Genomic DNA, 12,481 nt, shown 5'->3' with positions numbered 1-12,481 from the left:
AAACCAGGGATGCAGTGGTGAGATGGAGGAGGAAAACCAATCTCATCTTGAATCCTGGAATGATAGCAACACTGTGGGTGAGTAGTTCCCATGCCCAAGAAATTGGTCCGTTGCCTACCGTGGATGAGGTTGCACTCCCCATGAAGGAGCAGGTTGACTGTTTGGGAGTGCTTCAGGATCCAGCCGTGTCACTGGAGACTCAGTGGCTAGACATGCCTTTTAGCAGCTGCAATTGGTTTTTGCAGAATCATAGAATTGTAGAGTTGGAAGGGGCAACATGGGTGGTCTAGTCCAACCCCCTGCAATGCATGAATCTTTTTGCCCAACATGGGGCTTGAACTCACGACCCTGAGAGTCTGATGCTCTACTGACTGAGCTATTACTGGTTCGTGCATTGGTTACTTCCAACAACATCTGGAGGGCCACAGGGCTTCTTCACCACTTGTCTGAAGTGTGTATCAGAACTGGCCAGACTTTCAGTTGCTGGGGAATTCAAAGACGGGCTTGAAGGCATCTCCATGACAACCTTCTCCGTTACAACCATCCCATGTCACTCTGAGGGACACCTCTGTGGTGAGCTCATATATGAATCATTTCTGCAGAAAGTCCTGGAGTTACATTTCAAGGCGATTGTTGCTGTAACACGAGCACACACCCTGCTGTGGGCTGGTTGGAGAGAAAGGACTGTGTGTTTAATTTGTCAATAAATTAACCAGCAGCTATGCAGAAATGATGCCTGTGGTTAAATTCTATTCTTAATAGGTTAATCGGGCAGACACAGAGAAACAGCTGCACATTAGATCAGGTTAGTGCAGGATTTGCAATGCAACCAAACATGACCAGGAACCTGAATGGATTGTTTAACATCTGCCCCATCCATCTACAAAAAAGAAGCATTTCTTTCTTTTTCCAAAAAAAGGAACTCTCTCTCTCTCTCTCTCTCTCTCTCTCTCTCTCTCTCGTTATTTAGGGTTGTGTCCAGCTAAGTCTTACCTAGAGAAGACCCCCCTGAAATTATTTTTAATAGCCCTGCTCTCAATAGGACTAACATTTGACACAACCCTTACATTATATCATTTCAATAATTTTCATACTGGTTAACACTACTGCTTCTAAGTGGCATACAATGATTGTAGAGATATTTCCACCAAGTTTCCCTATTTTCCAGGGACAGTCCTAGATTTACAGAAGCCATCCCTGTTTCTGATTAGACCCCAGAATATCCTGCTTTCCCTTAGGACATCCCTATTTTCATTGAAGAAATGTTGGGGGGTATGTTTTTATGAATGAGATAATTCAGTTGACGTTAACAATAAAGTTAGAAAAGCTTTCTTAAAATACCTGCTGAAATTATTTATTCCGGCAGGCATTTTAAGAAAGTTTTTTTAACCTTATTGTTAACTTCACCACACACCAAAAGTTCAACAGGGACAGGGCCTGTCTGATGTCAGCCAGAAATGGGTCCACAATGCACGTCTCCTGTGGAGTTCAAGACAATGACCTCAGGGATCAGGACTCCTCAAAGTCCAAGTTTCACCAGGAAGTGTTCTGACCATGACACTCCCCCCCCCCCAAAATGTACCATATATGCTGATGGATTAAAAGCAAGAACCACCACTTAAAAACAGGCAATGGGGTTAATGCACCCCTTCCCAATATCTGGACCACTCCTCTCTCCGTTTGTGATGCCCACCAGCTGATATTCAGGGGCATTTGCTGCCTCAGAAAGTGGAGGTAGAACACAGCCCCTGTCTGGGTCAGGACTGGTTCAGCCGCTGGTCAGCGTAGTGACTCAGAGACTAGCATTAAAGCTGACTCTTTATTCAAGGAAACAGAATACAGAGAAACCTACAGCCAGAACTGACAATCTGTGCCTCCCTCTTCCCTCTAAGTCTCCTTCATGTCCAGCTGCTTTCCCAGCAGTCATAGAATCATAGAGTTGGAAGAGACCACAAGGGCCATCCAGTCCAACCCCCTGCCAAGCAGGAAACACCATCAAAGCATTCCTGACAGATGGCTGTCAAGCCTCCGCTTAAAGACCTCCAAAGAAGGAGACTCCACCACACTCCTTGGCAGCAAATTCCACTGTCAAACAGCTCTTGAACTCCATTAGGGAGTCGAACAGCTCTTGAACTCCACTAGGGAGGGGGACCCTGTGCTCTTTGCTCTGCAAAGCTCTCTGTGCCCTTGGAAACAAGGGAGGAGAGGAGCTGAATACAGTAGGACTTGCAGGCTCCTGTGTATCTGTTGCAGCCTCAGTCCCCACCTCCTCCTCAACTGCCTGTCCTGTGTCTGCAATGCTCTCTCCCTCTTGTTCCTCTCTCTCACTCTAGCCTGTTGCTTTTTCAGCATCCATCCATTCTACCATCACTTCATCCTCTGACCTGTCTTCCTTGTCTCACCACCACTCGTCTGGCTCTGAGTCTTCCTCTTCTGAGACTTCCCTGAAGGGTTTTCTGGCTTCAGCCTCCCACCATTCCTCATCGTCCAGCCAGTCCACAACACTCTGTGGCTAGTAGCCATTACTAGCATTACCCTCCATGGAATTGTCTAATCCTCTTTTTTAAAAAGAAGAAGAAGAAAATACATCTTCCCATGTAGCTGGGGAGCTATTTCAGTGTTTGTTTTAATCTTAGTCTTTCTTTTTTAACACCTTCAAGGTGATAACAGCTTTGGTGGGAAACGCAGCTCGGGCTTCTTAGCAGCTGTGGAAGAGTCAGGTGAGGGGAAATATAACAAAGAGCATCACTAGAGCACCATCTTGCTGGGTTCTAAGTGGAGCATCATGCTGCCTGCAGCAATGAGACGATAGGAGGTGCACACATGCTGTTTGGGAGAGGTGGCTCTGTGACACTTCTCCTATAAATAAAAACTGTCGAGCCAGCCTCCGCGAAGTAAGTATCCAGATCCCAGAAAAAGAAGCTTGCTAATTAGGTAAAAGGTACATCGTGCTTCATTAAGGACTCAGCTGCTCCATATCCTGGCTATGCTTCCTGTTGACAGCTGGTTGCAGGCCAAAGTTCAAATGGTGCAGCTCCCTGTTAACTCAATGCCAGTGACGGGGAAAGCTGCACTTTGGGAATAGGAAAATCAGTTATTTAATCAATCGCTTAGTCCTTAGAAATGCCTTTGCGCACAGACACTCCCGGGTTCAATCCATAGCATCTCCCGGTAGGGCTGGGACAGATGCTACTCTGAAATCATACAGGGTTGCTGCCAATCAGTGTAGAAAATACTGAGTTGGAAGAGCAATGTTCTGACTTGGTATAAGGCAGATCCTGAATTTCCTAAGTTAACAGGACTATGAGTAGCACATCTGGGGCTGGGGATTCTGTTTAGCGTGGACACTAACACTTCACCAACAAAGAGAACCAGAGATTTGCACAAAGTTCACCTATGATGATTTATAATTTAAGTAGGAATATTCAGCGTTGTCAGCTGCTTTATTCTGCCTCCCCTGTTCCCACCCTGGGCAGGACCATCTTGTGACTTGACTTCTGTACAAGGAGCAAAAAAAAGAAAAAGAAACACTAACTCTCTTTCCCATTGGAGGAGTGGAACTGTACCTGTAAGACTTCGGCACGGTAAGAGGTTCAGGACACCTGCCAGGGGATGTGCTGTGCCACGGCTGTTGTACTAGCAAATCAGGGCACAGCACTCACTTTTCACGCAGATGTTCCCATGTTCAATCATGGCATCCCCAGGGAGGGCCAAGAGACACCCCTGCCAGCCAGTGGAGACAAATACTGAGCTAGGGGGAGCTGACTCTGAATAAGGCAGCTTCCTTTGTTGCAAATGAACAAAATAGCAAGGTCTCCTTGAGAGAACTTAGTGGCCAGCCTCTGTGCTTTTCAACTGTGGCTTGACCTGCAAATATTAGCAAGCGGCAAGCTTTATCTGCATCCCATTAAACACTTCAGCTGTAGGTTTTTGCAGCTCCATCAGCACTTAAAGGTAAAGGCCAGGTAATTTCCATCACACGCACAAACACTTACACACACCGCCAGGTGGTTGGCAGCCTTAACTTGAAGGTTGTGTCCTCATTTTCTACAAAGCAAAGGCAAAACCTGCTGGTTCAGTGAATCTCCAACTGCTTTTGTGTACGTAATGTGCTTCCCGGAGCGCCGGGCGATGTACACACCTTCAAAGCCAAGGGTGTATAAAGGTCTACTGAAGCCAAGGGCACAGAAAGGTTTGTTTGCAAGTTGCGCTGAGAGCCAGAGAATTGGCAGGAATGCGGTGACTTTCGTTCACCTTGAATGCATACCTTATTTGCATTAGGGTGGCCCTGTGTTCTGCCTTTAGAGAGGACCACCTCTCTGTTTGAAGAGGGTTGTCTGGTTCGAGTCCAGCCTAAAGAGTTATTTTTGTATTCATTTAAATAAGAAATAAGCAAAACCAAGGCGTTGTAAAACGTAAAGATGTAATACTACCAAATCACCGGTTAAGAATGGTTTGTGTAACAACAACAAAAGCCTCCCAAAGGGCCTATCTGAACAGGTACAGGTTTGTAAATATATCTCAAAGAAAGCAGGACTGATTCTGGCAAGACTTCTACTGGTGGGATGTTCTGCAGGGGACAGTCTGGCACTCCAAAGGCTTGGTTCCTGGTGGAGGCTGACCAAATCTCAGGGCCATGGGATGACCAATGAAAGTGCCCCGCCAGAAGATCTCAGTGTAGCATGTAGAATAGCAAATAATTAAGGTACATTGGGCCCAGGTGGTTTAGGGCTTGCTGAATAAACCTAAGAGCCAGGGTGGTGTCGAGGTTACTGTGTCCTGGGAGACCTTGGGATCTGTCAAGTTGCAAGTGCTAGCTTAACTGCATCGGCACACTCCACCTCAAGCAGTGGTTTTCAATTGAATGATGGTCAGGGATGCAGTGGACAACACTGGCCTCTGTCCCTCTTTCCTTCCCTCCCTCCTCTGATGCCCGCTCGCGTCTCTGCCTCCCAAAGGCTTGCACAGCTGTTTGTTGCAGCAGCCCTGGCTACAAGATCCCCAGGTGAATGGTGCCTCTAGGAAGCACCTCTCTTTGGGCCAGTGGAGGCAGCTCAGAGGAGAGGGACAGCAGCAGCAACTGCCAAGAGGAGTCCCACAGAGAGGGGAGAAGAAGAGAAGAAGAAGAGTTTGGATTTGATACCCCGCTTTATCACTACCCTATGGAGTCTCATGGCGGCTAACCATCTCCTTTTCCCTTCCTCCCCCACAACAAACACTCTGTGAGGCGAGTGAGGCTGAGAGACTTCAAAGAAGCGTGGCTAGCCCAAGGTCACCCAGCAGCTGCATGTGGAGGAGCGGGGACTCGAACTTGGTTCACCAGATTACGAGTCTATCACTCTTAACCACTACACCACACTGGCTCTCTGGGAGAGTAGAGGAGGCTGAGGGAACACTCCACAAGGGAGGGTTTTTGAAAAAGGGTGAGAGGCTGCCAGCTCTGCAGGGATGGGATGACATAACTGGGCTCCTGAACCCCACAGGAGGACACAGAAATAATGTGGTTGGTCAAGACATGGACTCAATAAGGGTGAAACTACTGTATTCAGGATATTTATTCCCCACTCCTGAGCAAACAGGAAGTGAAGTGTGCAAGGTTGGTGCTCTAACACTCTTCTCTGCAAAGGAATAATCCTCTTCCTTCTGCTCATAAAGGTTTGTACAGGATGTGTCTGGCTTGTAGTTGATATATGCATTGCGTGGACACAAACATGCCACATGGCATGCAGCACTCCATTTCAGATTCTGAATGGTTTCCTAGTAGGATAACTGAGCATTCCTAGCACACCATGAACACAAAGAACGGATGCATATGTAGTTTTTAAAACGTGACCAGGCAGGTCCAATATCGCAAAGTAACGATTACAGCAAGAGACCATGTATTAATTGTATCCAACATTAGTCCTACTCAGAATAGACCATTATTCACTTGGGTCTATGAGTGTCAATGGGTCTACTCTGAGTAGGGCTTACTTGGCTATGGACATACCGGTACATGTGATGGTGGGGTGGGTGTGCTCTCACTCCTTGATCCAGGGAACTGATAGTTACCTCAAGGGCTCAGTGGCCCAGGCTCACGACCCAAATTTACATACAATCTGCAAATGCAAATAAAAATGCAAATAAAAATAAAAAAGAGGGAAAGGAGCAGGAGATCTGGGGCCTGTTGCAAATGACAGGCATGTTTAGCCTGGAAAAGAGAAGACTGAGAGCAGATATAATATCCATCTTCTATTATCTAAATGACTGCCACATGGAGGACAGAGCAACATTGTTTGCTCTGGAGGCTAGGACCTGAACCAATGGAATCAAGTGACAAGAAAGGAGATTCTGACTAAATATCCGGAAGAAGATTCTAACAGTAAGAGCTGTTTGTCTGTGGAACAGACTCCCACAAGAGGTGGTGGACTCCCTTTCCTTGGAGGTTTTTAAGCAGAGTTTGGACGGCCGCCTGTCACGAATGCTTTAGTTGAGATTCCTGCATTGCAGGAAGTTGGGCTAGCTGGCCCCTGGGATCTCTTCCAACTCTGCAATTCTATGATTCTATCCAAACCCTTACAACTTGACACAAAGCACTCATTGTTGCAGCTGGCTGGGTAAAGATACAACATTTAATTCACCTCTGCATGGAAACATGGATGGTATGAACCCTTCCAGAGAGACTAAACAGAACTTCGTGGCAGCCACTGCGGAGCACTGGCTTCAAGGGTGTGAAATGTGACAGGCCGCTTGCGAGGGATATAGGCTGTACTAGGTGGCTTGACGTAGGAGACCGTGTAGACGCTGTTCATCACTCCAGGCACGTTGTGACCCCATTTTTTCACAAGGTGCTCGAAAAGCCCATAGTTGGTTGGTGGTTCTGAAACGAGGACAAAGGCAAAAATGGGCAGAGAAACTGTACTAGTTTCTACACAGTCATTCATTCCTCTGGATCCTCTGCACAGGCAAATCATCATCAGAATTCAAAGACCACATTACGGCCAGGCAAAAATGCTCAAGGAGGATGCAAAGCAAGGCAGGTGAGAGGGTGTGGTCTGGGGCAAGGGGTGTGACTAAGGAGGAGGCGTGACCTGGAGAGAGTCAGGAAGACCAGGTAGAGAGGACCAGGTGGAGAGGACCTTGGATCTGAGTTTCTCCACTCTTGCTCTAGGGCTGGAGGTAGCCGCACAATTTTAGAATTCATACCAGGTGGCCTTAGAGACCCACCTGTTTTCATTGGCTTATCCTTCTTCTCTGTTTTGCTACTGAGCTTCCTGGGTTGATGGTCTTGCAAAAAGTTCGCATGATATTTATTTCTGGGCTTCGCCCCTGGGCGTTAGGTTAGGTGAAGTGCTGGAAACAACTTTGATGTGCAACATTTTTTTTCTGATGTGATTTACTGATTTACCAATTCAGAAACAAGACCTAGTCATTCAAAATTTGAAATTCAAGCCCTCGACAGCTTGGGGCAGGTTTACTTGTGTGATCTCCTTATCCTATATGTGTCCACTCAGCCTCTTCCATCTGTGCAACTGGCACATTTACAAGTATCACATAATGTCCGTTCTGTACTTGTAATGAATCAGTGCTTCAGTCTGGCAGCACCAACTCTTTGGAACTCCCAGACTGTTGATATTTAAGCCCCCTGATGCATATTATGCTCTAGGAGGCTTCATTTGGTCAGAATCGAGTATACACTTCCAGAGATAACGCTAAATGCATTACTTCTGGTAAATGAGCCACCATAGATGCTAGAGGGCTGAGAAAATTTGTGTCCTGGGCTTTTTAGCCTTGCCTACCCAAGTACTATCTGAAACCAAAAGGACCCATTGTTTGCCAGATGTGAAATATATTGGCATTATTTTCAGCTCTCCTAATCCACTAATGTTAACTGCTTCATGCTTTGGTTTGCTTAAGCAGAAGAAGAAGAAGAAGAAAAGTTTGGATTTGATATCCCGCTTTTCACTACCCAAAGGAGTCTCAAAGCGGCTCACATTCTCCTTTCCCTTCCTCCCCCCACAACAAACACCCTGTGAGGTGAGTGGGGCTGAGAGACTTCAAAGAAGTGTGACTAGCCCAAGGTCACCCAGCAGCTGCATGTGGAGGAGCGGAGACGCGAACCCGGTTCCCCAGATTACGAGTCTACCACTCTTAACCACTACACCACACTGGCTCTCAGCGTATAAATCTTTCCAAACTAAGTATCTAACCAATGAACTATCCGGGCAGAAACACAAGTGAGGAGAATATTGGAAGCAATGTGATGCATAGGGCAAAACAAACAAACAAACAAAATAAATAAATAAATAAATCCATCCATCCATCCATCCATCCATCCATCCATGTGTTAGGATGACTTTCTCAGCATGATGATGATGATGGAATAAACCTGGCAATAAACCGAAGGCCTTAATGAAAGGGATGGGCAATCCAAACAGCATGTAAAAGAGATGGGGAACCTGTAACTCTCAGAACATTGCTAGACTACAACTGCCAACATCCCTGCCCATTGGTCATGCTGGCTGTGACTGCCGTCCAATGACATCTGGAGGGCCACAGGTTTGCTAGTTGCAATATTCTTTTAATTCAGGGATGGGGAAGCTGTGTGAACATAGTTCAGATGTTGCTGAACTACAGCTCCCTTCATCTCTGACTATTGACCACGATCAGAGTTGTAGGCCATCAACATCTGGAGGTTCCTACAGTATTCACACAGGATTCCCGTGGAATAGATACTTGGGATGTTAATGGGTCAATGGGATGTTAATAGGTTAACGGGACCATATAATAAATGACTGATTAGTATGCATGATGAGAGCAACCTCCTCTGTTGTCAACCTTCAAGGATGCCTTGTCTCTTTTTTCTTTTCTTGACATGCTACCACATACCAACAAGCGGGTAGTCTGTCTTCTCTGGGATCCAAGCCATTTTGTGTCTACTCCATTTGCGAAGTGGAGGCAGCACAGGGTTGTAGCCGTGCCTATTATATTGATCGTCATATTGCGATACTAAGTGCCGGTGTCTCGGTTCTTCGTGGTGGGTCAATATATACTTCTTTGGCAGGCCCTAAAGTATAACACATGCTGAGCTTTAGCACAAGAATCCATTCTACCTTTGGAGACATGCAGCCCCAGACCTGGATCTGCCTTCCCGCCCTCTCTATTACTTACATCCAGCTGCTTAATAATTCTTCTCATCACTGTTCGGTCTGGAATCTGAGCTGGGTAACGAACATAATCTCGGTCATAGGTGCTTTCGCCGGTTCCCTCATGGTCACGTATGAACTATGAAAATGCAGACAAATTTGAGTCACTCTTTGGGAAGCAAGCATGGTTTATTCACGCACCTTGGAGTCCTGGAGCAAAATTCTGACCCTATCAGATTCCACAGCAGGGGTAAGGAACAAATGGGCCTCCATATCTTCTTGGACTCCAGTGGTGGCTAGCATGTGACTCTCTAGATGTAGTAAGACTCCAGCTCCCATAAACTCCAGCCAGCAAAGAGATAGTGGAAGTTGTAGCTCATCAACTTCTGGAGTCTGTCTAATCCTGTGCTCCCCAACCTCAGGTCTCCAGCTGCTTTTGGACTACAACTCCCATCATCCTTGACCACTGGTCCTGCTAGCTAGGAATGATGGGAGTTGTAGTCCAAAAACAGCTGTAGATTCAAGATTGGGAAACCCTGGTCTAATCCTTTCTTAAAGCCACCCATCTTCTGTGAGTGAATCCCAGTTTAGCTCTGAAGAAGTGCTTCCTATTGTCCTGGATCTTCAACATTCACATTCGCTAGATGTCTCCAAGCTCTGGTATTGTTTATAATCCGATGCATAAACACTGTGCAAATGTTTATACACCTCTATCATATTACCACCCCACTATGTAAGCTGGAAAGCCCAATTTTCAGAGCAACTCCCAACAGAAAGTCCAAGATAGTCCTAGTAAAGTTAGAGACAAATTCTCACAAAAACAAAATAACACAATCAGATAAAACCTGGCTTTCAAAATTACCAGAGATCCAAAATGACTGGTGTTTCCAAAAGGGCTTTCATGTGGTGTCAACAAGCCCTGGTTGCCACTCTGGGAAGAGAACTGTCAGATCCAGGGGTCTCCATTGAGAAGACCCTGCCAGTAGTCACACCCACCTCACCTCTAACATAATGGTCCCCGATACATTTATACAGTCATGCAGGAAGTTGTTTTGGACTGATTCACCCCATTGGTCCATGTAGCTCAGAATTGTGTACATAATCATACGACGTTCTGTAGACATCTGAAGGCAGCCCTTTATTGGGATGCTTTTAATCCGTGTTGTTCTACTGTGTTTTTGTATATTCTCCTGAAAGCCACCCAGAGTGGGCTGGGGCAATCCAGTCAGATAGGCAGGGTACCAAAAATAAATACATTATTATCATCACCACACTGACTGGAAGCAGCTCTCTGTGGTTTCAGATGGGGGACATTCCCAGTTTTGCCTGGAGATGCTAGGGACCCCTCCTTCATGCCAAGCATCTGCTCAATCAGCTCATCCCGAGTCAGACCATGGGTCCATCTACCGCAGCATTGTCTACACTGAACAGCAGTGGCTTCCTAGGGTTTCAGAGAAAGTTATCTCCTAAGCCCTACCTGGAGAGACCAGTGATTGAACCTGGGACTTTCTGCCTGTGCCAAGCTGCAGTAGTTGGTTCCTAAACCACACAGAGCTTTATAGGAATGCAAGCCCTTTCATCTGTGCCTAGAAATGGTCCAGGAAATTAATGTGTCCCATCAATTTTGTCCCATGTTACAGCTGTTTGGGGGTAGGGTGATGCTTCATTAGAATCTTCTCCCTCCCTTCTCTACTGCAACCACCTGGGATTTAGTTCCCTTTATTTCTTTCGTTCCCAAACCTACCTTTTTTCTTTCTTCCAGCCAGTTTCCAATAAGTACTTTAGTAGAATATTTGGGTTCTACCTTCCAGCCAGGAGTGTACCATTCCTGTGCATCTCTACACTGAGTAAACATGGTCCCGTTCACATGCTTTGGCAAAGAGTGAACTCGAAAGGTCCTAGACTTCCATCTCTGTATGTGCAGAGCAGGACATTTAACCTCTGATGTTCCTTGGTCTCGGGTTGCCTATTGTTGACCATCCCCATGGTAACACTCCAGGCAACAAGGGATTCTACCATGGTGAAATCAATTCTACTATTCCACTGAAGGCAACAAAACACGTGTTTGTGAATGGACGCAGAATAAGGGGATAATGCTTGCTGCTTATCCAAATCCAGAGGCATGATAGACTGGGGCTGGTGGAATTGGAATCCAACACATAGCTGTCAAGTTTCGGATTTGAAAATAAGGGATCAGCAGTCTCACCTATCCCGGGGACAGTCACATGTCAGTGGTGGGCGGAGCCAGAAGCAAAAGTGGGCGGAGCAGCAATGTAAACTCCAAGCGGGCTCGGAGCGGAGCAAAGAGGAGGGCAGCCAGCAAAGAGGAGGGCAGCCATGTGCTCTGCGCGATGGAGCCCCATCGTCTTCTTGTCTGATCCCATCAAAACAGGACAGGAAGCAGCAGCTGCTCAAAGGCAGCCAGGCTCCGCCTGCCAGCTAACCCTATTGGCCGGCTGAGGGGCTCGGCGGCAACAGGTAGGGGCTGATGCAGGGGGAGGAATACACCCCCCTATAAGCACGGGAAACGGCTCCCACTTGCTTTGAGGGCTGAGGCTTTTCTCTCCAAGTAGGCGAGGTCTTCCCACCCAGTCCCTGGCCAGCAGGGGAGGAGCTGCTTCCATTAAAAACGGGAAATTTAAGGGAAATAAAAAAATAAGGGAGAGCAGCGGGAAACTGCTTGAAATAAGGGAGAATCCCGGGGAAAACGGGATACTTGACAGCACTGATCCAACAACATGCATATTACCCACAACTGGATTGCAATCTGACCACTGTGAAGATGCCTGGGTTTAGACAGAAAAGGGCACCACCCTATGCATGCCTGCTCAGAAACTACACTCATTGGGTTAACCCAGAACTTACACTTAGCTAAATGTGTACAGCAGGCACGCCCACCTCCCAAGAGACTGCGATCTACTCACAGTATTAAGAAACTGGCAGTGTCGTTGAGCTTTATTTAGGGAGCCAGGTTCCCTAATTTTCCATTAGCGTGCTCTACCTAGTGGCAGACAGCGCTACCACAAATAGCACAATGCGCCAAAGCAAACCTATATTGCCCTCTAAGGGAAGCCCAGGTAGCTGCAGTGGTGGCTAGGAGTTCACTCTCACCACCCCCTACCCAACTTAGGCTAGTTGTCCAACTGCAACTCTGACTACTCTCTGATTTTGCCTCCTTTACTCATGCATTTGTTACTTGCCAAGCTAGACTACTGCAATGCATTTAGTGTCGGGCTACCTTTGAAGATGTCTCAGAAGCTTCGGTTGGTACAAAATGGGTTGTATCCAACTAAGTCCTGCTCAGAGTTTACCAATTGAAATTAAAAGATCTATGGTATGTCATATCTGCTAACTCC

General features: G+C 46.7%; 1 protein-coding gene across 1 annotated transcript; it reads right to left on the bottom strand.

Annotated features, from left to right (window-relative positions):
- Positions 1 to 6,650: 6,650 nt before the first annotated feature.
- On the bottom strand, positions 6,651 to 11,120 carry C8H1orf158 (chromosome 8 C1orf158 homolog). The gene is made up of 4 exons (XM_033158949.1): positions 10,870 to 11,120; positions 9,151 to 9,264; positions 8,869 to 9,046; positions 6,651 to 6,859 (listed from the first exon to the last, which is right to left on the bottom strand). The coding sequence occupies exons 1-4, from the start codon at positions 10,978 to 10,980 to the stop codon at positions 6,663 to 6,665; spliced, it is 600 nt and encodes a 199-aa protein (XP_033014840.1). The 5' UTR covers positions 10,981 to 11,120; the 3' UTR covers positions 6,651 to 6,662.
- Between the last annotated feature and the right edge of the window lie 1,361 nt (positions 11,121 to 12,481).

The sequence above is a fragment of the Lacerta agilis genome, chromosome 8 (assembly GCF_009819535.1).
Source record: "Lacerta agilis isolate rLacAgi1 chromosome 8, rLacAgi1.pri, whole genome shotgun sequence".
NCBI classification, from domain to species: domain Eukaryota; kingdom Metazoa; phylum Chordata; class Lepidosauria; order Squamata; family Lacertidae; genus Lacerta; species Lacerta agilis.
The sequence above is the reverse complement of the archived record's forward strand: the minus strand, read 5'-3'. Positions and strand labels throughout refer to the sequence as shown.

Bases quoted from the DNA above. Each gene is read 5' to 3' on its own strand.
- C8H1orf158 (XM_033158949.1), bottom strand. From the start codon at position 10,980: ATGTTTACTCAGTGTAGAGATGCACAGGAATGGTACACTCCTGGCTGG. The intron at 9,265-10,869 runs GTAGGTTTGGGA...GCATTTTCATAG, and splicing joins GGCTGGAAGAAAGAAAAAAG to TTCATACGTGACCATGAGGG. The intron at 6,860-8,868 runs GTATGTGGTAGC...TCCTCGTTTCAG, and splicing joins GACAGACTACCCGCTTGTTG to AACCACCAACCAACTATGGG.